The 22419-nt window shown below is 33.3% G+C and overlaps 1 protein-coding gene and 1 pseudogene across 1 annotated transcript in view; both read right to left on the reverse strand.

Moving 5' to 3' along the window:
- The window catches only part of PIGK (phosphatidylinositol glycan anchor biosynthesis class K), a 111437-nt gene that overhangs the window by 84400 nt on the left and 4618 nt on the right, over positions 1 to 22419 (reverse strand). Inside the window, exons 2-3 of the mRNA XM_012787798.3 lie at positions 17050 to 17103; positions 12392 to 12483 (exon numbers count right to left, since the gene is read on the reverse strand). Coding sequence (XP_012643252.1) covers positions 12392 to 12483; positions 17050 to 17103 — 146 coding nt within the window. The remainder of the gene's footprint in view (positions 1 to 12391; positions 12484 to 17049; positions 17104 to 22419) is intronic.
- LOC105884212 (mitochondrial nicotinamide adenine dinucleotide transporter SLC25A51-like) lies at positions 2570 to 12378 on the reverse strand (annotated as a pseudogene).

A 22419-nucleotide genomic window follows, 5' to 3' on the forward strand; every position in this document is an offset into this window, starting at 1 on the left:
TTATGATAATTAAGATTCCACAATAATAATAAAACTAGCATTTAGTACCATTAAATTAATGCCAAGTCAGATAATGCTAGACCAATGCAATTAAAATAATTAGAAAGCATGATAGGCTGATTCAAGAGATTGTATAATGAAGCAAGGGAGAAGGGAGCTAGAAATTACTGTTGGGTCAGCCGATCAACAATATTCACCTCACTGAGGTATTACAGATAAGGGAAATAAGACCAAGAGAGATTAAGTAATTTTTTCAAGATTAAAAAAAAAACTAATAGTGATGTTTTCAGGCCATTTCCAAGTTTATTAAAGGCCTGGTGATATAGTAAGAAGTAAATATGAGCCTCAGACACAGCAAAGAATTGCCTTATGTGATGGTAGTCAGAACTGAGAGTGCCAATGTGGTCACTTCCCTATTCTGGATTCCTCTGACCTGTCTGCTTTCTCACTCTCTGCAGGCTGTGCCACTGCCAAACTTCAGTATCACCATAGTGAGAAGTAAGGAAGTAGACAGAGGGGAGCTGTAGTCAGTCACTCATGTCCTTATCTCATATATCCTTTGTATTGCTTCTTTGTTGGTTTGATAGTAACCTGTACCAAAAGCAACACAAGTAAAGTCATCTTTCTTGCCCATTTCTGAAATTAGGTCAGACTTCACTAACAGAGTCAGGATTTAAACTAAAATTGTCTGACTCTAAAGCCTATACTCTTAAAAACTTGTTAACTGCCTCCCATCTAAGTTGTAATATCCATATGTTTACACAATCCTTGAGAGCACCTAATTTTTTACTGGTTTATAATTTATTTTAAAACAACCATTAAACAAAGGTATTTAACAAAAGCATTACAAATACTGAGGAAACCAAGTTATTGCACATTCTGACATAAATACTAAATGTAAGATGCCAAAAGGTTCACTTTATTGGGGGTACCAAAGTGAAAATGTAAATAATTCACTGAGTTATCCTCAAATTGAAATAAATGGACAGCTCTAGAGAAAGCTTATCACAAGGGAAAGCTCTGAAGATAGGCTACTATAATTTTGGTAAAGTTATTAAATTATTATTCATAATAGTAAATCAAATATATTAAGTTACACAAACATCAACTTCATAAGGCATATGAGCATTTATCTTTAATAAATTGCTTTCACTTATCCTTTTTATTATTTCTTTTATTTATACTAATGAATTGGGGAACATAGTATAATATAATCACTATAACAGGATTCCAGTATTAGGTCTGTTGCTATGTAGTTGCTGACCTTAAATATCAATTAACTTCTGAGGAACAGATTTTTCTCATGCATAAAATAAAGTATTTTTCTAGACTACTAACGTTGAGGTATTTAAAGACTATTTTCATTGCAAAATTTTTAAACATTAAAAGTTTCTAAAGATTAAAAAGCATTCTAAAAGTACAAAGATATAAAAGGATGAAAACTGTCATTGTAGATTTTATGGTTATGAAAAAAAGAATATATAGTCAAATTACTAGAATTAATAAGAGTTTGGCAAGTTGCTAGAACAATAGATAAAAACCAACTGCATGCATAGCAATAAAAATTAGAAAATGTATTTTTGGAAAGATAGCATTTATAATATCAACAAAAAATAAAATAACTTTAAAAATCTACCAAAGATGTTTATGGAGAAAATTAATTATAAAACTTAATCGAATGCTATTAAACACATAATTAAATGGAGATATACCTTATTCATAAATTGAAAGATTTAATATGAAAAAGAAATCCCTTCTCACCAAATTAATCTGTAAACACACTGCAATGCAAATGAAAATCCCAACAGAAATTTTTAAGAACTTGACAAATTGATTCTAAAATTAATACGGAAGAACAAGACCACTCTAAAAAAGAACACAGTCAAGAAAATCAAGTTACTGGATATAAGAATAGTGACAGGAGTCAAGACACTGTGGTATTGGTGAATAAACAGTTTTCAACATCCCAAAACCTTCCTATGTATTGATAAATCAATAAAGAATTTCCCCTATCATCCATGGAGTGGTTACTCCATGGTCTTCTGTCTTGCAAATTGGTCCTACGTACTATCTAAACATAAGAGCATGAAAGTAGTGGCCAAAATGCTCCTTTTACTTTGTCACTAGTCTCCTCAGAACACATTTCAACTTCCTAACTAAATGTTTCCCTATTTAAGATATTATACACTTCTCCACCAGGATCATTATGTGGAGTGACAGACAGATCAGCTGCCAATGTGTGACTAAAATGACAGATTGTTCATGATACATAAGTATCCATATTCAAACATTATTATTTATATTTTTAAGGAGTATATGAGAAAAAACTGTTGGGAAGTGACAAGGAGACAAGAGAAAGAACATTCAAAGGCAAGAGTTAAAATTATCTTCATAATAACTACAACTATATATTGTAAATTATTTACAAAACACAGTTTCTATAGTTCCAGTCCTTTTGTTCATAAAAAAAAATGAGGCAAAAATCATAAAATATAACAATATATTAAAATAATATAAAAATCATAATAGAACAAGTTTAAAATTGTATATATTTAATTATTTGGAAAATTGTATAAACTAATTATAATGGCTTAAAAATAAAATCAGTGATCTCCCTGTACAGAGTAATCTATGAAGTTATACATAGTAAAACAAAGAAAAGAAAAAATATATCGCTAGGAAAGCAAAACACAGGACATGCTAGGTGTTCTAGGTTCCAGAGCATTTCTCTTATATCACAGCTATCTCCTCCTCTTGAAATTAAAACAGTTAATATTTATATAGTATTTAGAGAATTCTTTCAATATACATTACCTCATTTTATGAAAATCTATAGATACTGGTATAACATATACACTCATTTAAATATGTTATTAAATTCTAGCTGGGCTAAATGGTCAAAAATAGAAATGAGAGTGACCAAATATTGTGACACAGATGTCCCAACTAACTGACAAACGACATTGTGAGCTGGAATTAACAAAGCAATACTTAAAAGCCTGAAGCCTGGCTGAAAATTTTGGATTTGTTGGAAAGACAATAGAGAGTCACTGCACATTCTTGATGAGAGAAGTAAAGAGATGAAAGCAGTGTCTGAGAAAGATAATTCTAACAGTTGTGTGCAGGATGAGTTGGACGGAAAAAGAGACTAGAAGCAGAGAATAAACAGCCACAAAGCTGCTGAAGTACAGAAGCATGTACTATAGCTACAATGTATGCTGAAGGACAGAAGCATGAAATACATGAAGCATAAAATAATAAAGACTTAAACAACAGTAAAAACTTATAAAACAAAATAAGAAAATGGGAAAGTCGAGGGGGCATTCCTTCTATTTATTTAAATAATATTAACTATTTTCACAATCCCCCAATCACTACATTCAAGACACAGATACACATTTCAGAAATTAGTAAGATATTTAAATGACAAGTGTACATAAAATTATACCCATCTCCAAAGATTGTCCTAAGAATAAAATGAGATAATGTAGATTAAAAGAATTCTCTTTTGGTTGGTTTAAATTCAATTCCCTGCTTCCAAAAAACCATAATAGCCATGCCCTTTTCTATATTATTTTAATGAATTATTATACAATAAGATTGCTGAAATATCTTACAAATGCTCCTTAGACAATATATAATGTTAGCATGAAGAGCAACAGTCAAAAGCTACATTACCAATATGATTTCAAAAACAATAGTAACAATTACTGATATTTTTTTAATTTACAAAAATATTACCAGAATTCACATAACTAACCAAATAGCTCCCACTTCTAATATTTATTACTTGAGAAAGAAATTAAAAGGGACAAGAGATGAAAAGTAAAAAATGTATCCTGAGGGAACTTAAATGGTAGAAGGGTAGGAAATAACCATGGTTGAAGTTAACTTGTCTTGGGCAAGGCTCTTATGGACGTCTATCTCACAGAAAGAAAACAATTTGAGGTGCCCTGGTAAGACTGCCACACCCATGCATCCATAAGTATGAGTTAAGGAATAGTCTATAAAATGATTGTAGAGAACTTTTAGCTCAGTAGGGTTTAAGAAACGAGATTAAAAGAGAATACATATTGCCTTTGCCCCACCGGAGTCAGAGCTCCAACTGTGTCCATTGCCCAGACAGTGCACACCGCATACATTAGGTGTGTATATGCCCATCCATTCCTCTCTCCTCCCTTCTGCTCGACACCCGATGAATGTTATTACTATATGTGCACTGAAGTGCTGATCACTTAATACCAGTTTAATAGTGAGTACACGTGGTGCTTGTTTTTCCATTCTTGGGATACTTCCCTTACTAGAATGGGCTCTAGCTCTATCCAGAATAATACAAGAGGTGCTAGATCACTATTGTTTTTTGTGGCTGAGTAGAATATACCACATTTTATTAATCCACTCATGGATTGATGGGAACTTGGGTTGTTTCCACATCTTTGCAATTCTGAAATGTGCTGTTATAAACATTCTAGTGCAAATGTCTTTTTTATACAATGTCTTTTTTAACTTTGGGTAGATGCCCAGTAATGGGATTGCTGGATCAAATGGTAGTTCTGCTTGTAGCTCTCTGAGTTATCTCCATATTATTTTCCACAGAGGCTGTACTAGCTTGCAGTCATACCCACAGTGTATGAGTGTTTCTATCTCTCCACATCCATGTCAACATTTATTGTTTTGGGACTTTTTGATAAAGGCCATTCTCACTGATATAAGTGATATCTCACTACGGTTTTGATTTGTATTTCCCTGATGATTAGAGATGTTGAACATTTTTTCACATGTTTGTACGCCATTAGTCTATTTTATTTTGAAAAGTTTCTGTTCATATCATTTGCTCACTTTTTGATAGGGTTGTTTGATTTTATATTGCTGATTTTCCTGAGTTCTATATAGATTCTGGTTATCAGCCGTTTAACAGATGTATAGCATGTAAATATTTTCTCCCATTCTGTAGGTTGTCTGTTTGCTCTCATGGCAGTTTCCTTGGCTATGTAGAAGCCTTTTAATTTCATTAGGTCCCATTTATTTATTTTTGTTGTTGCTATGATTGCCTTTGGGTCTTCTTTATAAATTCTTTGCCTAGGCCAATGTCTATAAAAGATTTGCCAACATTTTCTTCTGGAATTCTTACAGTTTCAAGCCTTATATCTAAATCTGTTATCCACCTGAGTTAATTTTTTTTTGGGGGGGGGTTTAAAAAACTTTATTCCAAACAATTACCCAAAAGTATGTTAACTCTGAAACATTTAACAGATTTCACTTAACTCAGTCACAAAACTCAAAATATTAAACAAAAATAGCTTTATGTGCTTAACTACTTTTAAAAATGAAATTTTAAGAGGAAACATGTAGACACTCCCATATAATTTGGGAACCATTAGGCAACAATATTAAGCAAAAAGCACTAAAAACTAAAAATTCTCAAATTTCGAGAGAATGCCTGTTCAAGTCTTTGATATGCATTTATTTGCACATGAGAAAGCAAATATTTTAAAAGAAACCAGATTTGAGTGCTTACCCTTTCTTCACATAATCTGTCCACCCTTCATTTTATGACTGCATACCCCTCACTCTACCATACTTCTTAGTTCAACATGATTGGCTTCACTGAAGTAAGCCCTATAGATCCCATTTCATATATCCCATCTACTGCCATCATTCCCTTACATGTTTGCACAGCCTTATACCAAGTATCACCATTGTAATTGAGCTGGGGAACTTCAGGTATCCAAAGGCAACAATATATACACAATAGTGTTTATTGCACAGTTCATAATATGTAGCAGGTGATTACAGAGCCAACCATATTAAGATGTGTATCAATCAACTATTTAGACAAAAATATCAACTTCATCTCTAAGCACAAATGAAACAAAGACACAAATATGCCACCATATAAAGGTTGTATTTATTCTGTGGTGCAGTCCTGAAGGCTCATACCACTCTAAGCATGTCAAATACAGAATCTATAATATTTCTGGTAGCATCAGACAAAAAGTATGACACAGAAGTGTCTTGCGCTCATGAGCTGTTTGTGCCACATATGTAACAGAAAGGCCACTTTTAAAGCTTTTCAGATAGTTATTCAATCGTGTTTGCCTTTTCAAAATTATTACCACAGTAGTTCACACTGAAGGTAAAAACAATAGTTAGAATTTCTTAATAACACATTTTGACTTAAAGTTCAAAGTTGTTGGTTACAAGTTCTGTTCAATTGTTTTGTCAAATTTAAGAAGTCTATAGGACAACACAAAACCATCTCTGGTAATGTATTTGCAGTTTGGTCTTCAAAAGCTCGTAAGCTGTTTTTCTCTTGAGTTCTGCCCCTTTGTCATATGCTTGGGTTTTATGAAGACTATCCATTGTAACTGCTGAGAGCAGAGAAGCAAGACATGGAGTAAAGTAAGCTTGAGAAATCCCGGGGCTTAGGGGCCTTTTCCCTGGCTGGTCCTGGCCATTTATGTTCCAATACAGAAGGTTTAGACTGTTTCGAGAAAAGGAATCATATGTTGGGTATTAGGCTCCCTATCAAAGGCCATCAGATGGACAGCTATTTAGCAGGTAATTGGCCTACAGTTCTTGGATAATGATTTTAAAAAAGCAAAACAAAAAACCTTAAACTTTCCCACTGAAACCTTTTATTCTGTTTTTGTTTAAGGAAAACAGCTTTGCCCATAACTCACTGTGGCCTGGACTTAAGACACCAACTTGTAGTTGGCCAATTAGGAAAGAGGCCAAACTGCATTCTTCTTAGGCATTCAGTTGATAAATGGCACTTAACTGATGATTTTTTTCATATAATCTTTAACAAGAACTCATAAGTCGCATTGATTATGCCCCAAGAGATGAGGGACTGATGGTAATTCAGATGGGCACCCCTGAAAAGATTTGTCACTTTCCTGTCCCGTTCTAGCCAGATTTTTTTGAAAACCTTGGGGAAAGACTGAAATTCCCCACCAATCTGAGACTGTATGCGAGTTTTTACAACATTAACTGGAAAAAACAAGAATCCCAACATGGCACCCAAAAGACCTCCACAGATAAAATCGTTGACCAAATTAGCACTGTGAGACGCAGATTCTCCTTAATGGGACCTCGAAGGCCAAAAAAAAGGACATTGCTGATTCCATTGCGGAAAAGAATGGGCACCAAGCCTCGATAATACTCTCTAATTCCGTGGTATTTTAGGGCCTTGAAAGCCTGGTAAGTGTTTGTAAATTTGTCATGATGCTTGTGATCTTGAAGCAATGTCTGAACTCTTTCTAATGGAGTGAAAATTGCTTCTGTTGTCCCTGCCAGTACTGCTGCCACGCTGCGGGTTGCAAACTCCGGAGCACTGACATGTTGCGGAGAAGGCAGGATAAATCCTCATACAGACCAAACATAAGTGCCAGTGTGGTTGTTTTTTGCATTAACGGGGGAAGCATTCCACGATATAAGTTTCGAAATCCATCCCTCCTCAACTGAAGTATCGCATCCCGGGTTTTGATGCCATATAGTTGTTGCCGAAAAAGGACCTTCTGAACAGGAAATGTGATTGCTACATTGTTGAAAGCTGCACAGCAGCCACACAAGTAATGCTTCATTTCACCAAAATTTGTAATGTGAGGTGATACATCTTGTTTTGAAGATTTTAGAATTGGTGGCCTCTTGTCATGAGCTTCTGAATCCATCATGTTGCTTAAGATTTTTATTCTTCATGAAGAATTTTTTTTAACCTGTAATACCATCTGGGCTTGGTGTTTTGCCGGATGACAGCTTTTTGATAACTTTCCCAATTTCTTCCATTGTTATTGGTCTGTTAGGTTCTCTCTTCCGGAGTCAATATTGATAATTAGATTTCCGTTCTCCAGGCGTCCATTTCCCCAACCCATCGCCCCAGGCGTCCCTCAAGACCGGGAGCGAGCAAGCGAGCCCGCAAGCCGGCGCCCGTGCAGGCGCAGACCCTGAGTTAATTTTTGTGAGAGGTGAAAGGTGCAGATCCTGTCTCAGTCTTCTACATGTGGCTATCCAATTTTCTAGCATCATTTGTTGAATAAGGCTATTCTTTTCCCCAGCATACGTTTTTGTCTACTTTGTCAAAGATTAGATGGTTATATGAGGATGGTTTTAAATCTGGGTTCTCAGTTCTGTTCCATTGGGCTATGTCTCTGTTCTTATGCCAGTACCATGCTGTTTCAGTTACTATAGCCTTGTAGTATAGCTTGAAGTCTGATAAATTGATGCCTCCCAATTTGTTCTTTTTGCTTAAGATTGCTTTTGCTATCTTCTCTGGTTCCATACAAAGCATAGAATTATTTAACCTCAACATTTGTACCCCCATAATGTGTTGAAATAAAAAAAATTTTTTAAAGGAAAAAAAAAAGAAACTAATAATAGTAATGATGGTGATATCTTGGGAGGGACATATATATTGAAATTTTTCTATTATCAAACTTTGAGCATATAACCATGTCAATAAAAACAATAAATAATAAATATTTCAGCACCAGAAAAAATAAATAAATAAATAATATGCAAGTCTTAAAAAAATGAGACTATAAACAAACAGTATTCATAAATGTTTCCTTTCTAGTCTAGACCAATGAAGTTCCATTTAGCTATGGTTCTTTAGCACACTATTCATTCACTCATTCATTCTGCACAATATACCAAAGAATACACTGTAGATGAATACACAGTATTACATCCAGATCCAGCCTTGCAGCAATGAGATCAACACATACAAGTAAGTACCATAAGAGAAGTATAAATATTATTTCTTTAGAGAATACATAGACTGAATTTGAACATCAGAAAACTAGAAATGAGGGAGAAAGAAAAGAACTATAGGAGAAGAGACCAGAGTAAGGCAATGGACAGAGACCAATACAGGGATTAACAAAAAGAAATGACTAGAGCATAAAGGATTGAAATGAAAATATCAGAATGTCAGATTTGAAACTAGACTGCAAAAAGCCTTGAGGATAAGAGATCTGAACTTTATTCTGCATACATATTTTATCAGAAATAAAAATTTCTGAATAAGGAGAGATGAACAATAAAAGCTTTAAATTAGGAAAATTTGTCTTACATAATGATTGAAATATAGAAAAATAGTGTCAGGTAGATTCAGAAAAGCTACTGGATTTAACTATAGAAACAGTGTATCAGTTTCTATAGCTATGTAGATTCTATAGTACATAATAGTTTATGTAGTAAATAACTAACTATATAATAGTTTATGTAGTATAGGGATCACTACATAAATTCACAACCACTCCACCAGTAGTAGAGCTAAATCATATTTTAAGAAAAATTATATAGACATTTTACTCCATGAACTTAATCTTATGTACTCAGACACCCCTCCAAAAAGGAAGAAAAATCTCACACAACTTAATACTAAATGCATTTATTCCCCAGAGTAAACATGAAAGGGAGCTGATTCTACATTCCTTCAGTTCCCATGTGCCTCTCACAGCATGAAAGACACAATTCTAGTGTTATAGATATGTATATTTTTCATATAACATGGCTCCTAATCATAAGTAAGTCACTTTATCAAGTGCTCAAAGAAAATAGTAATCCGTTCTAACACTGCAGGAAAAACCTGGTGAGGAAAGACAATATTACACTATAATTTATGTGCTATTTAAGAAAATTTCTAGAGTTATTTTGGCTGTACTTTTGCTTCACATACTGACTTCAGAACCTAATCCCTGCTTAATGCCTTTCTCCTCCTCATCTTAATCATATTAAGCATATTGGAGGTAGCTAAACAGGGACTTAGTCCAAAACAATTATTTGAGGGCAGAAAATTGCCTAAAGATAGAGAAACATTTCAGGAAGCTAAAACCAGGCAAATAAAAACAAAATCTCCAAGGACTGGGTAAGGTTACAGAGAAAGTGTGGGCACAAAATGCAAAATACCTCTCCTGAATGGAGCTTAGGTATAAAATTGATAATAGTCAAGTTGGAGAGCACTTATGAAGGTCTTGTGTGTCTTTTCACCTTTCCCTAGAACCATTAATATCCCTTTTTCCTGAGCCAATATTTTGAAATAATATTATAAAATTCTGACACCTATTTATTAAAATGTCTTTAATTTAAATGTCAGATTAACATGCTTTAAAACTTAGACTAACAAAATTTAGGGGATATAAATATTTTTACTTTTAAAGTACAAAGTTTAGAAGTAATTTTAAAGTTTAAACGTTTAAGTGTTTGCTTTGAACAACTGATAAAATATTTCCAAGTCACGCATTTATTTATTTATCCAACACCTGCTGAGTAGAATCTTTTCTATTGATTTCTATTCATTCAATAGCAAATGGCTTAAATCACCAATTGCTTAAATCCCCAATTGACTCCCTTAACAATGACTTCATACACAGAGATATAGACAAGCAATCATTTGAAACAAAAATAAGCTTTTAATGAAGATTATTCAGAAACCTAGGAACAAATCTACTAAACCTAATATACAAAATACATCCTATTGCTACCTTCTATCTCTAAAAATTCCCTCCAAATCATACTCAAACCATTTAAATGTATCTTAATGATTCATAAAATAGACAAAGATTAATTTGCCAATGTAAAAACTATTGCCAAACCATGCATAGTCATTCTCTGGAGTTGTATACTGGATAGAAAAGCAAGAGTAGTTAAAAACTAAAAGACTAACCACATAGACCTATTTGAGAAGAACCAATTGACCAATAAGAATTATACCCATGTACTTAACAAATGAATCTTCTTCTCATACTTAATTTAATGTAATTTTGAAAATAGAAATATTAACTAGTTGCCTTAATTTTCAGATTAAATACAGAAATTATAGTATAGATTTATCAGTTTCTCAGGCTTAAATGATCTATTTACAAGGAATATAACTATGTTTCCTGAGTCATTCACTGCTTCCTTTCTGTTCCTGCAGCACTTTATATATATCTCTATTTGTTTTTGCTGTGAGTATAACACTTGAATCCTGCAAGTAAGGTACTGTTATCACTATGTAACAGATGAAAAGACAGGCTCAGTATGGTGAACCAAAATCATCACTAAAGTCAAATTTCAAACTCATATCTGATTACAAAGTTCTTTCCACATTGCTTCACAGGTACTAAATGAATCAGACCTAAATAATTGAATTGACTACAGTTTCTTGCTAAAGCTGCTTTGGTAGCAGCAAAAGCAAATCTATCACAGACAAACCAAATGTAGAAGAAATGGTCTGGATAAAAGTACAGAGGTGCTGCCTCACACTTGAACTCCCTCCCTACTAGCAGGAAATTTCCCACTTTATGAGTCTTCATATAAGGCAGAGCCCATCTTCCTACATAGAAGCTAACAATGCCACATACTCATTCTTCCAGTCACCCTGTGACACAGACATATTTGCTTAACCTAGACTCTGCCAATATGGCATTCTCACCTAGGACTCTGTAAGAGTTAGAGACAGTAAGAAGTTAGGACAGCAAAGTTGGATTTTGGCAGCAGGAGACAGTAGCAATATCAAATTTCCAAAGGCAACAGTAGCAGCTATGCAATGGTTGAGTCTAGCCTTTAGCAATATGCAACCGTATTATTGTCACCAGACTGGTTTTATGCCATGATTTTTAGCTATGTCTTTTCTGTTATCTAGTCTTCCTTGTTCCTAACTACTTAAGACTACATTCCTACCAATTTGGTGAACTAATCAATATGCTTTCAAAAATCACTTTTCTGCTTGAATCATAACTGTATTCTGTTCCCTGCAATTAAAAACCCTGAATGAGGTATCTAATAATGAAATAAATAACTCTAAACAGTTATTTTCTTTTTTGTTTTTTTATTTTTTTTTGAGACAGAGTCTCACTCTGTTGCCTGGGCTAAAGTGCCATGGCATCAGCCTAGCTCGCAGCAACCTCAAACTCCTGGGCTCAAGCAATCCTCCTGCCTCAGCCTCCTAAGTAGCTGGGACTACAGGCATGCACCACCATGCTCAGCTAATTTTTTTTATGTATATATTTTTTAGTTGTCCAACTAAATCCTTTCTATTTTTTTAGTAGAGACAGGGTCTCACTCTTGCTCAGGCAGGTCTCAAACTCCTGAATTCAAACCATACTCCTCCCTTGGCCTCCTAGAGTACTAGGATTATAAGCATGAGCTACCACGCCCAGCCAACAGTTATTTTTTTAAATCTTTTTTACCTCAGTATTTGATTGTTCTTTTATATAACTTGCCATTATGGTTTTAAGTTAACATATAATTTATACACAGTGGTATATTCTAACAACAACAACAAAAAAAACCTTCAAATCAGGTTTACCTTTTTCAAAAACAACATAAAAATACAAATATATAACAATCATCTAACAGTAATCTTTACTGAGTTTCAAAGTTAAGCTTCATTAAGGTTTCTTACCTGTCAGGAATACCGAGCCTCTTGACACTTCTATAAACAGAAAGAGTATTTGCAACATGTCGATAATTAAACCAGAATCGGGATGTACACACCTAAAGTATTAAAACAAAAATATTATTTTTATGCATCAAAATAAACCATGAACTTACAGAGTATTTTTCTTTAATTAAGATATAGAGATGTCTAAAGAAAGAACATGCCATAATTCAGGCTTAGAAATAGCAAAGAATATAGAGAATTGTCAATAAACCACTATCCCTAAAGAGAGGTCATTTATAACTAGTACTGAATTAATAAAGACCATTTTGCTTAAGAGAAAACAAATCTTTGGAGAATTTAATCAAATACTGAACCAATTCTGTTACTCTCAATTTCTGTGATTCTATAACATTCCTATTTCTAAAAATTAAATTCTTTAGAATCAAAGACAATGCTCATAATATCTTCATATAATAGAAAATAAAATTAGCCACACTGGGTTATATTTGTTTCACTATGGGTTGTTTCCTTAGTTGTAAGAAATTTAGGACACAGGCTAAAACATGACATACAATGCATTTTTATATGCACATAAGAGAATATATTATAAAGAAGCTATTGGCCAGGTGTGGTGGCTCATGCCTGTAATCTCAGCGCTTTTGGAAGCCAAGGCAGGAGGATTGAGAGAGCCCAGGAGTTCCAGAACAGCTTAAGCAACATAGGGAGACCCATTTTTATAAAACAATGGAAAAAATTAGCCAGGCAGAGAGGCCTGTGCCTGTAGTCTCAGCTATTAATACTTCAGAGGCTGAGCCATGAGGATCACTTAAGCCCGGAGATTGAGATTGCAGTGACCTATAATGCCACTGCACTCTAGCTCAGGCAACAGAGCAATACCCTGTCTCAAACAAAAACAAAAAAGAAGCCACTGAACTGAATAGGAAACTAGAAACAATTCAAAGAAGTTTTACACTTAAGAAAAATTTCCTAAAAATATATTAACAGTGCTAGGAAAATCTAACTCCATGACTGAAAAGTTAGTGTTCTTGGGGATCCATTTTAAGGTAGGTAAACGTTGGTAGCACACCAACCTGCGATATGCCTGTTGCTATAGTAGGTAGAGACAATTTTGAGAATATCATAAATGCTCTTGTCCTTGCCAAATACAAATGAACTACATAGTTGTTGTTTTTTTTATTAAAGTTAATTTTCAACCTGGAATCCAATAAAGAAAAGATTAAAATTTTTGACCACATAAAAAGGTAAAACTCCGTCTGTCAAAAATACCATAAAATCTTAACTTAAATAAAAAACTCAAAATAATATAAGAGATAATTTCCTTAATTATAACTCTATAAGAAAAAATGAACAATCTAACTTTAAAAATGGATAAAGAATAAGAGCAAGCGTGCCATAACAAAAGTACTAAAAATGGACAATGAAATTCTTAAAGATGCTCACTCAACTTCAGTCAATACAAACTAGATTGGTAAGTATCAAAACGTCTGAAAATTCACAATACTGGCAAAGGAAATAAGCTCACTGATGGGAATGTAAATTAATATAAACTTCTAAGAGGGTAATCTGCAACTTACATCGAGTTTAAAAACGTACATATCTTTTGATTTAGCTCAAACAAGTATGCAAAAATATGTATTTAAGACTTTTTACTATAGCATCGCCTATAATAGCAACAACCAAAATAAAATAGCTGGAAACCAAATTACTGCCCATAAGGAGCAAAACACCTATAGAGTTCCCTAACTTGAAGCAAAAATAGTTTAAACAATTTATATCTAACTTAGTCATAATAAAAACCTGTATTTTCAGTGCACATTACCATATACAAAAAGGCCTTTTTTTTGCATTTATCATATTATTTAATGAGCATAAGCCTGAAAAACTACCCTCATTTTCACCAGCAATTTACTAGACAGAAAATTAAGGTTGAAAAATAGAAGGGATCAGGATTACCACATATTCACTGAATGGAATACCAAAAAAAAGCGAGTTGTAAAATGCATGTGGTATGACCCATTCATCTTTTAAACTGGGAGGAGGAGTAGACACAAATGTGATTACACACACTGCATATTTCTGAAATTATACACAAGAAACTGTTAATAGAGATTATTACCACTAGAAAATAAACTGAGGGTCAAAGAGAGGTACAATAACTTTTCAGTTTATACTGTTCCTCACAATACTTTTCTTTACCATGACTATGGATTATCTTTATAATTTATTTTGTTAAACAGAGGCAAAATGTTTATACCAAGCAGATCCTGAGATGAAAATGGAATCCAAATTTCCTTATATCTATCTCTGATGGCAAGTTTTCTCAGTCATTTCACAAGAGCAAAGGGGCATTTCACTTACCTCTGGCCATCTAATCAAGACTAAAAATAAATTAATTCAAACTGGGGGGAAAACTAGATTTTTCAAAAATTTGAATTACATAACATTGAAAGAAATGCCTTTTTAGTGCTTTCAATGGGAACTGGGCAGATTTCATAATTTTCCAGTTAAGAAAGCACAATTTATTCAAGTTTCATTATGCTAATATGTAAAACATTGGGTGAAATATGAAAACTGCAGCTGTCATGAAACATTCAAGTTTCTCTTTTTCACCCTCTATTTGTCATCTGAAACCCAGGTTACTGAGATTGGAGAGGGGCTTGGTTAGAGGTCTCCCAGAGCAAGGAAGCCTTTAACGTGTGTGTAGGGATGAGCTCTTTGGCAACTGGTAGTCAGTGCACAGGCAGTTATTCCTTCTTCTAAGAATCCCCCATAGAGAGAATACTCACAGAAAAGCCCTTAGTTTCCTGTAAAGTAAGTTTATCCTCTCAGATTGGTGGATCATGGCCTGGCTCCTAACAGTTTTCCTCACTTAAAAATAGTCATCGAAAACCTCTCTCCTTATCTCGAGCAGCATTTGTTCAATTCCTTCAGAAAATCTCTCATGAGGGGTAGCATACAGAAGGTATTCTTTCTTGGAAAACAAGAAAATGAGCCCTGAACCCATGTTATGCTATTCTGTTTAAGCACAATACTATTATGTTTTGAACAAACATAAGAATAGCAACCCTGTTTACTTCTAGAAACCTATAGATAATTACGTGCTTTTACAAAATGATTCTCAATAAACTTACAAGACCGCAAACATTCAATCTACCTTTGGCTTTATAAAAGTTAATTATAGTTTTATATGTTTATTCTGCACTTTTAGTTGAATTCCTCTACCCACCTTCTTTATATTCCCACTATATTTTTACCATTTGTGTTCCCCAGTTGTCTTTCTTTTCCCACATGAGTTACTGGCTTTGAGATGCTGTACACTGCTCCCTTTCTTGCCTTCCTTTCCTGCCTCATTGAAACTATTCTTTATTTCTTCATCATTTCCTCCAGTGAACTCATGTACCCATTTTTTCCTTAAGTCAGACTTACTATATCTTCTAATCATATAAATGTCATTAAATGAAACTCTAATAGTGAAACTATTATCCAAATATTTTCTAAGTAGAGGAAAAATAATTGATTATATGTATTCTATTTGTGGAATTAAAAATACAAATTTATGAATCCAGACAGATTAAAGATGGTAATTAACACCAAGGGGGGGGAAGCAGAAGAAAAAAGTATGCCAATAGGCAAACCTTACTAAGAATCAAGACAATGCAAATTAAAACAAAATTTACTAATAATGTGTTTCCCAGCAGTCAAAAAGAAAAGATAAAAATTAATAATGCACAGTTGACTTAGATTTGGAAAAAAAGACACAGCCTTTCTGGAGGGCAGTCATGCTCCATGACTTCAGATTCTTATGCCTAGGAATTTGTCCTCAAGAGAAAATTAGTCAAGTTCACAAAGGTGTATAAATAAGCATGTTCAACACAGACTTCTTAACAATATTGAAAATTTTAGAATCTAAACACCCATGAACTAGGGGTTATGGTATATTCATAAAACAGAAAACAAGAAAGCCTTTGGAAAAGATTATATGTCACCATACCTACTGGCAGGGAAAGATCCCCAAGATATGGTAAGGAGTTATGAAATAGCAGGTATAATATAATCTCAGTTATGTAAAATCATATACCTTTGTATCTTTATGCTTGTATATGAAGAGAGAGAGGGCTAGAAGAATGCTTACCAAAATATCAACTCTGGGATATGGGACTTGAAGACATTTTCCTTGTCTTTTTTTTTTAATTGAGATGAAATTCACATAACATAAAATTAATCTGTCATCTTCTAAACTATTCTGTGGAATTTGAATTTTCTATAGTGGTCATTTGTTATTTTTGTAGATAGAAAAAACAACTGAAAAAATAAAAATAGCTTACATAGAGAATATCTATAAACTATTATAGATAAGAAATACAATTACTAGTTACAAACATTAAAATAATTCTTTTATAAAATGCTCCCTTTAACAATCGCACTCCTGATTTATTCTTATATTCATTCATAGATCACCGCCTGACAGATATATTAAAGGCAAAGAATATTACTAGAATATTATTAGCTGATACAGTCAATTTAAAATATAGCCAAAATGAAGAATTTCTGTTGTAAGATATATAAAAATAAATTTTGTTTTCAAAAACTTGATTCACAAATTTCTCAGACACATAGCCATGTGAACAGCAAGGTTTCTCTTCATAGAATATACGTACCAAAACGGCCCAGTTGTTTGTATGGCCACTTCTAAAGAATTGTTCTGCTTGATCCTATTAGTAAAATAAAAGCAAAATGATTAGAAGAAGTTGCCACAATTCCCAGATAAAGTCCAAAAGGACAGTTAAGACTCATGGAGTTTTTATGGTTGTAATAACAATTACCTAAGTTTATGAAGATTCTTGTATTTGATTTTGTGGACAAAATAAAGAATTAAAAGAGCTTATAGTTTAAAATACTATAAGGAAAAAAGCCTTGAACCGGAAATCTAGAGAGTTGGGTTTCAGTCTTACCTTAGACACTGGTTAAATTGAGTAACCTTGATTAAGATACTTAACTTCCTTGAGACTCATTCTTATGCACGAAAAGCAATGCCAACCCTACATCCCTGTGCTATTTTAAAGGACTCTAAAGATGTATGTGCAAGAGTTTCTGCTTTAAAAAATTGTTAAGCATGAAGCAAATGAAAGTGTATTCTATAAGTCACAACTTACTATTTCTCATCGCCTGAGATTTATTAAGAAAGTATTATATCAAAATGGTGATATAGCATATCTTGTATTATCCCGGATAGAGTGGGAATCCATTCTACTAAGTGAAGTATCCCAAGAATGGAAAACAAGCATCACATGTACTCACCATCAAATTGATATTAACAGATCAACACTTAAATGCACATATAATAATAACATTCATCAGGTGTCAAGAAAGTGGGAGGGATGGGGAGGGTATGGGTATATGCACACATAATGGGTGCAGTGCTCACGGTTTGGGGGATGATCATGCTTAAAGCTCTGACTTGGGTGGGGCAAAGGCAATTTATGTAACCTAAACATTTGTTTCCCCTGTAATATGTTGAAATAAAAAAATTAAAAAAGATATATACCCAGAAAAATAAAAAAAAAAGTATTATAGAAAGTATGTTCAATAGAGAATATACAATTTGTCTGTTCAATAGATTTAACAAGGCTAGTGATATAGTTTGGATATTTATCCCCTCCAAATCTCATATCAAAAGTTGATCCCTGATGCTGGAGGTAGGGACTTGAAGAAGGTGTTTAGGTCATAGGGATATATCCCTCATGATCAGCTTGGTGCTATCCTTTTAGTAATGAATGAGTTTTCACTCTATTAGTTCACATGAGAGTTGGTTGTTTGAAAGACTGTGGTACCACTCCCTGCTCTTTTGCTCCTACTCTTGTCATATGACACACCTGTTCCCCTTCCCATTTTGCCATGACTAGAAGCTCACTGAAGCCTTCACCAGAAGCAGATGCAGGTGCCACGTTTCTTGTACAGCCTGCAGATAAATAAACCTCTTTTCTAAATTACCCAGCCTCTGGTATTCCTGTTTGTATAACAATGCAAATGGGACTAAAAGAGTTACTATTTAAAATTGCAACCTCACCCCACTATTTTCCTTATTTATTTTCCTTATGATTTATTTTCTCCATTTTGTTCATCATCTTCTTACATTATGTATAATTAACTTATTTATTATTTATTATGTATTATGTATGTATTTATTATTTATTATGTATATTGTTAATTATCTGTCTCTCCCCTATTGGAGCTTACATCCTATTACATCCTTACATCCTAAAGAGGATGTAAGCTCCAACAGGACAGGGGTTTTCATTAGTTATATTCACTGATGTGCCCCAAGTAAGTATTATACATAGTAGATTTTGAATAAATTATTTTTGAATGAATGAATACATTATCCAAATGCCTTTACTAGAAGTGAACAAAGCAAGAATCTGTTGTAGAAAACTACATGGTGTAGAAAACTTTGAAACCAGGTTAAAAAAAAAAAAGAAAACTACATGGTGGATAGGTTCAGAATAAGGTAAGCTGGTATTACATAAAGTTTTTACTATAAAACTATAATAAAAACTTTTTTATTGTTTTATTTGTATAGTAAAATAGAATTTTACTATAAAATCTCCTTTTAGGGTATACTCTGATAATCTCTCTATTAAAGTGATCACTCACTTGAACTTTGCAAGATGAAAATGCTTATGCCAGAAACTTCTTAAAGATTAATATTTAATATCATATCTTTTATCCCCATGAGTTTCTTGTAAGAAACACCATTCTCCCTACATCCTCAACCATCCTCAATCCTTATTACTCCCTGAACTCCCACAGATGTCTTTTTAATCCTTTAATCGCTTAATAATCATTTCTGTTGATTCTCTAAAATCTCTGCAACTATGCTAACTCACTCCTTAATATTGGTCACAATATTAAACATTAATGATAAGGCAAATGTGCTAATACATCCATAAAGACTGTTGAGTTTTTGCTGGGGGTTATTATTAAGGGGACAGTTTTTAAACATTTCATCTCAAACACAGCCAGGTGTTCATCATATGCTTCTAATTTTCCATTCAGTCTTAAAATTGTGAATGACTTATTTCATGTCTTGATTGTACATATAACAACTAATATACTTCCTGCTAGAATCTCATTCAACATCCATTGCTACCATATGCCAGAAACCATATTTGAACACACCAACGTATCTGATTGAGGACATCCGCTAGCATTCTGCCATGTTTCACTAATCTGTCAAAGTAAGTCTGAATTATTAATGTATTTGTCATCTCAAGACATTAAAAAGTTCCAATACCATACTGACACCTAATGAATATCATTTTGATTATATATTAAAGTAATAGTGTATATAACCCACTCCCAAACATTTTAATTACTAGATCAGTCAGAATGCCTGAGTTCAAATCTGGTCTCTATTACTTACTAGCTGTATAAACTTAGGAAAGTTGCTTAATGTCTCTGTGCTTCCATATCCTCATCTATAAAACGGTAATAGTATTCTTTGACTCATAGAATGTAGGAATAGTTGACTAGTTAAAACTACCTAACAAATGTTAGCAGTTTTAATTTCTAGCCAACAGGAAAATTTCAGAGAAAAGGAAATAAAAAATTCCATGCAAATATGTTACCTGTGTGTGCGCACCTGCCTATGTGCACACAGTCACACAGAAACCCAACTATATGCTGCCTATAAGAAACTCACTTTACCTGTAAAGATACACACAGACTAAAGGTGAAGGGATTAAAAAAAAAAAGATATTCCACACATATGGAAAACAAAAATGAGCAGAAGTAGCTATACTTAAATAAAATAAACTTTAGACAAAAACTGTAAAGAGAGACAAGGAGAGTCATATAAGGATAAAGGAAGCAATTCAGCAAGAGGATATAACAATTATAAACACATATGCACCCAACACTGGAGCATCCAGATATATAAAGGAAATATTATTAGATCTAAAAGGAGAGATAGACACCAACATAAAAATGGGAACTTTAACACCCCATTCTCAGCACTGGAGAGATTACTTGAACAGAAAATCAACAAAGAAACATTGAATTAAAACTGTAGTATAGACCAAATGTACCTAACAGACATTTATGGAATATTTCATCCAACAGTGGCAGAATACATATTCTTCTCATCAGCATATGGAATATTCTCCAGGACAGACCATGTGCTAGGCCACAAAACTAATCATCAAATTTTTAAAAATTGAAATCATATCAAAAACCTTTTCTGACCACAATGGAATAAAACTAGAAATCAATTAACAAGAGGAACTTTGGAAACTGTTCAAATACATGGAAATTAAACAACATGTTCCTGAAAGACCAATGAGTCAAGACAGAAATTAAAAAGGAAATTTAAAAATTTCTTGAAACGAATGAAAATAGACACATAACATACCTAAACCTATATAATACATGTAGAGGGAAGTGTATAGTAATAAATGCCTGCATCAAAAAAGTAAAAGGATTTCAAATAAACACCCTAACAATGCATCTCAAGGAACTACAGAAGCAAGAACAAACCAAACCCAAAATTAGTAAAAGAAATAATACAGATCAGAGCAGAAACAAATGAAATAGAGACAAAAAAAATGAAAATACAAAAGATCAACAAAATGAAAAGTTTTTTTAAAAAAATAAGCAAAATCAACAAAACTTTAGCTAGACTAACAAAAAAACAAAGAAGATTCAAATAAGTAAAATCAGAAACAAAAAAGGAGACATTACAACCAATAGCACAGAAACACAAAGTGTCATTAAAAATTACAAACAACAATATGCCAACAAATTGGAAAAACCTAGAGGAAATAGATAAATTCCTGGACACACACCACCCACCAAGACTGACCCAGGAAGAAATAGAAACTTTAATCAACCAATAATGAGTAATGAGATTGAAGCCGTAATATAAAAAGTTTCCCAACAAAGAAAAGCCCAGGACCCAACCTCCCTAAATTAAGTAAAGTTGTGGGGTACAAAATCAACATACAAAAATTGGTAGTCTTCCTATACACCAATAACAAACTAGCTGAAGAAAAATCAAGAAAGCAATCCCTTTACAATAGCTACAAAAAAATAATAAAATATCTAGGAATAAATTTAACCAAAAAGTTAAAAGAACTCTATAATGAAAACTAAAAAACTGATGAAAGAAATTAAAGAAGATACAAAAAATTGGAAAAGATGTCCATGTTTATAGATTGGAATAATAAATACTGTATTGTTAAACCACACCACCTAAAGTGTGGTGTGTATGACCACACCACCTAAAGTGATCTATAGATTCAATGTAATCCCTATCAAAATACCAATGATATTCTTCACAGAAATAGAAAAAACAATCCTAAAATTCAAATGGAACCACAAAGACCTGAAATAGCTAAAGCAATCTTGAGCAAAAGGAACAAAGCTGGAGGCATCACATTACCTGACTTTAAAATATACTATAGAGCTATAGTAACCAAAACAGCAGGTACTGGCATAAAAACAAATGCATAAACCAATGAAGCAGAATAGAGAATTCAGAAATAAATCCACAATATTTACAGCCAATTTATTTTTGACAAAGGTATCAAGAAAATACATTGGGGAAATGATCAAGTCTCTTCAATAAATAGTGCTGGGGAAACTGGATATTTATATGCATAAGAATGAAATTAGACCTAGATCCCTATTTCTCACTATATACCAAAATAAACTCAAAATAGATTAAAGACTTAGTGTAAGACCTGAAACCATGAAACTACTAGAAGAAAATATAGGGAAAACACTTCAGGACACTGATCTGTGCAAAGATTCTATAATTAAGACCTCAAAATCATAGGCAACAAAAACAAAAATAGACAAACTGAATTATATCAAACTAAAAAGCTTCTGCATAGCAAAGGAAACAATAGAGTGAAGCGACAATCAGAAGAACAGGAGAAAATATATGCAAACTATTCATAAATAAAGAATTAATATCCAGGCCGGGCGCTGTGGCTCACGCCTGTAATCCTAGCTCTTGGGAGGCCGAG

Source organism: Microcebus murinus, chromosome 2, assembly GCF_040939455.1.
Source record: "Microcebus murinus isolate Inina chromosome 2, M.murinus_Inina_mat1.0, whole genome shotgun sequence".
In the NCBI taxonomy this organism is placed as follows: Eukaryota; Metazoa; Chordata; class Mammalia; order Primates; family Cheirogaleidae; genus Microcebus; species Microcebus murinus.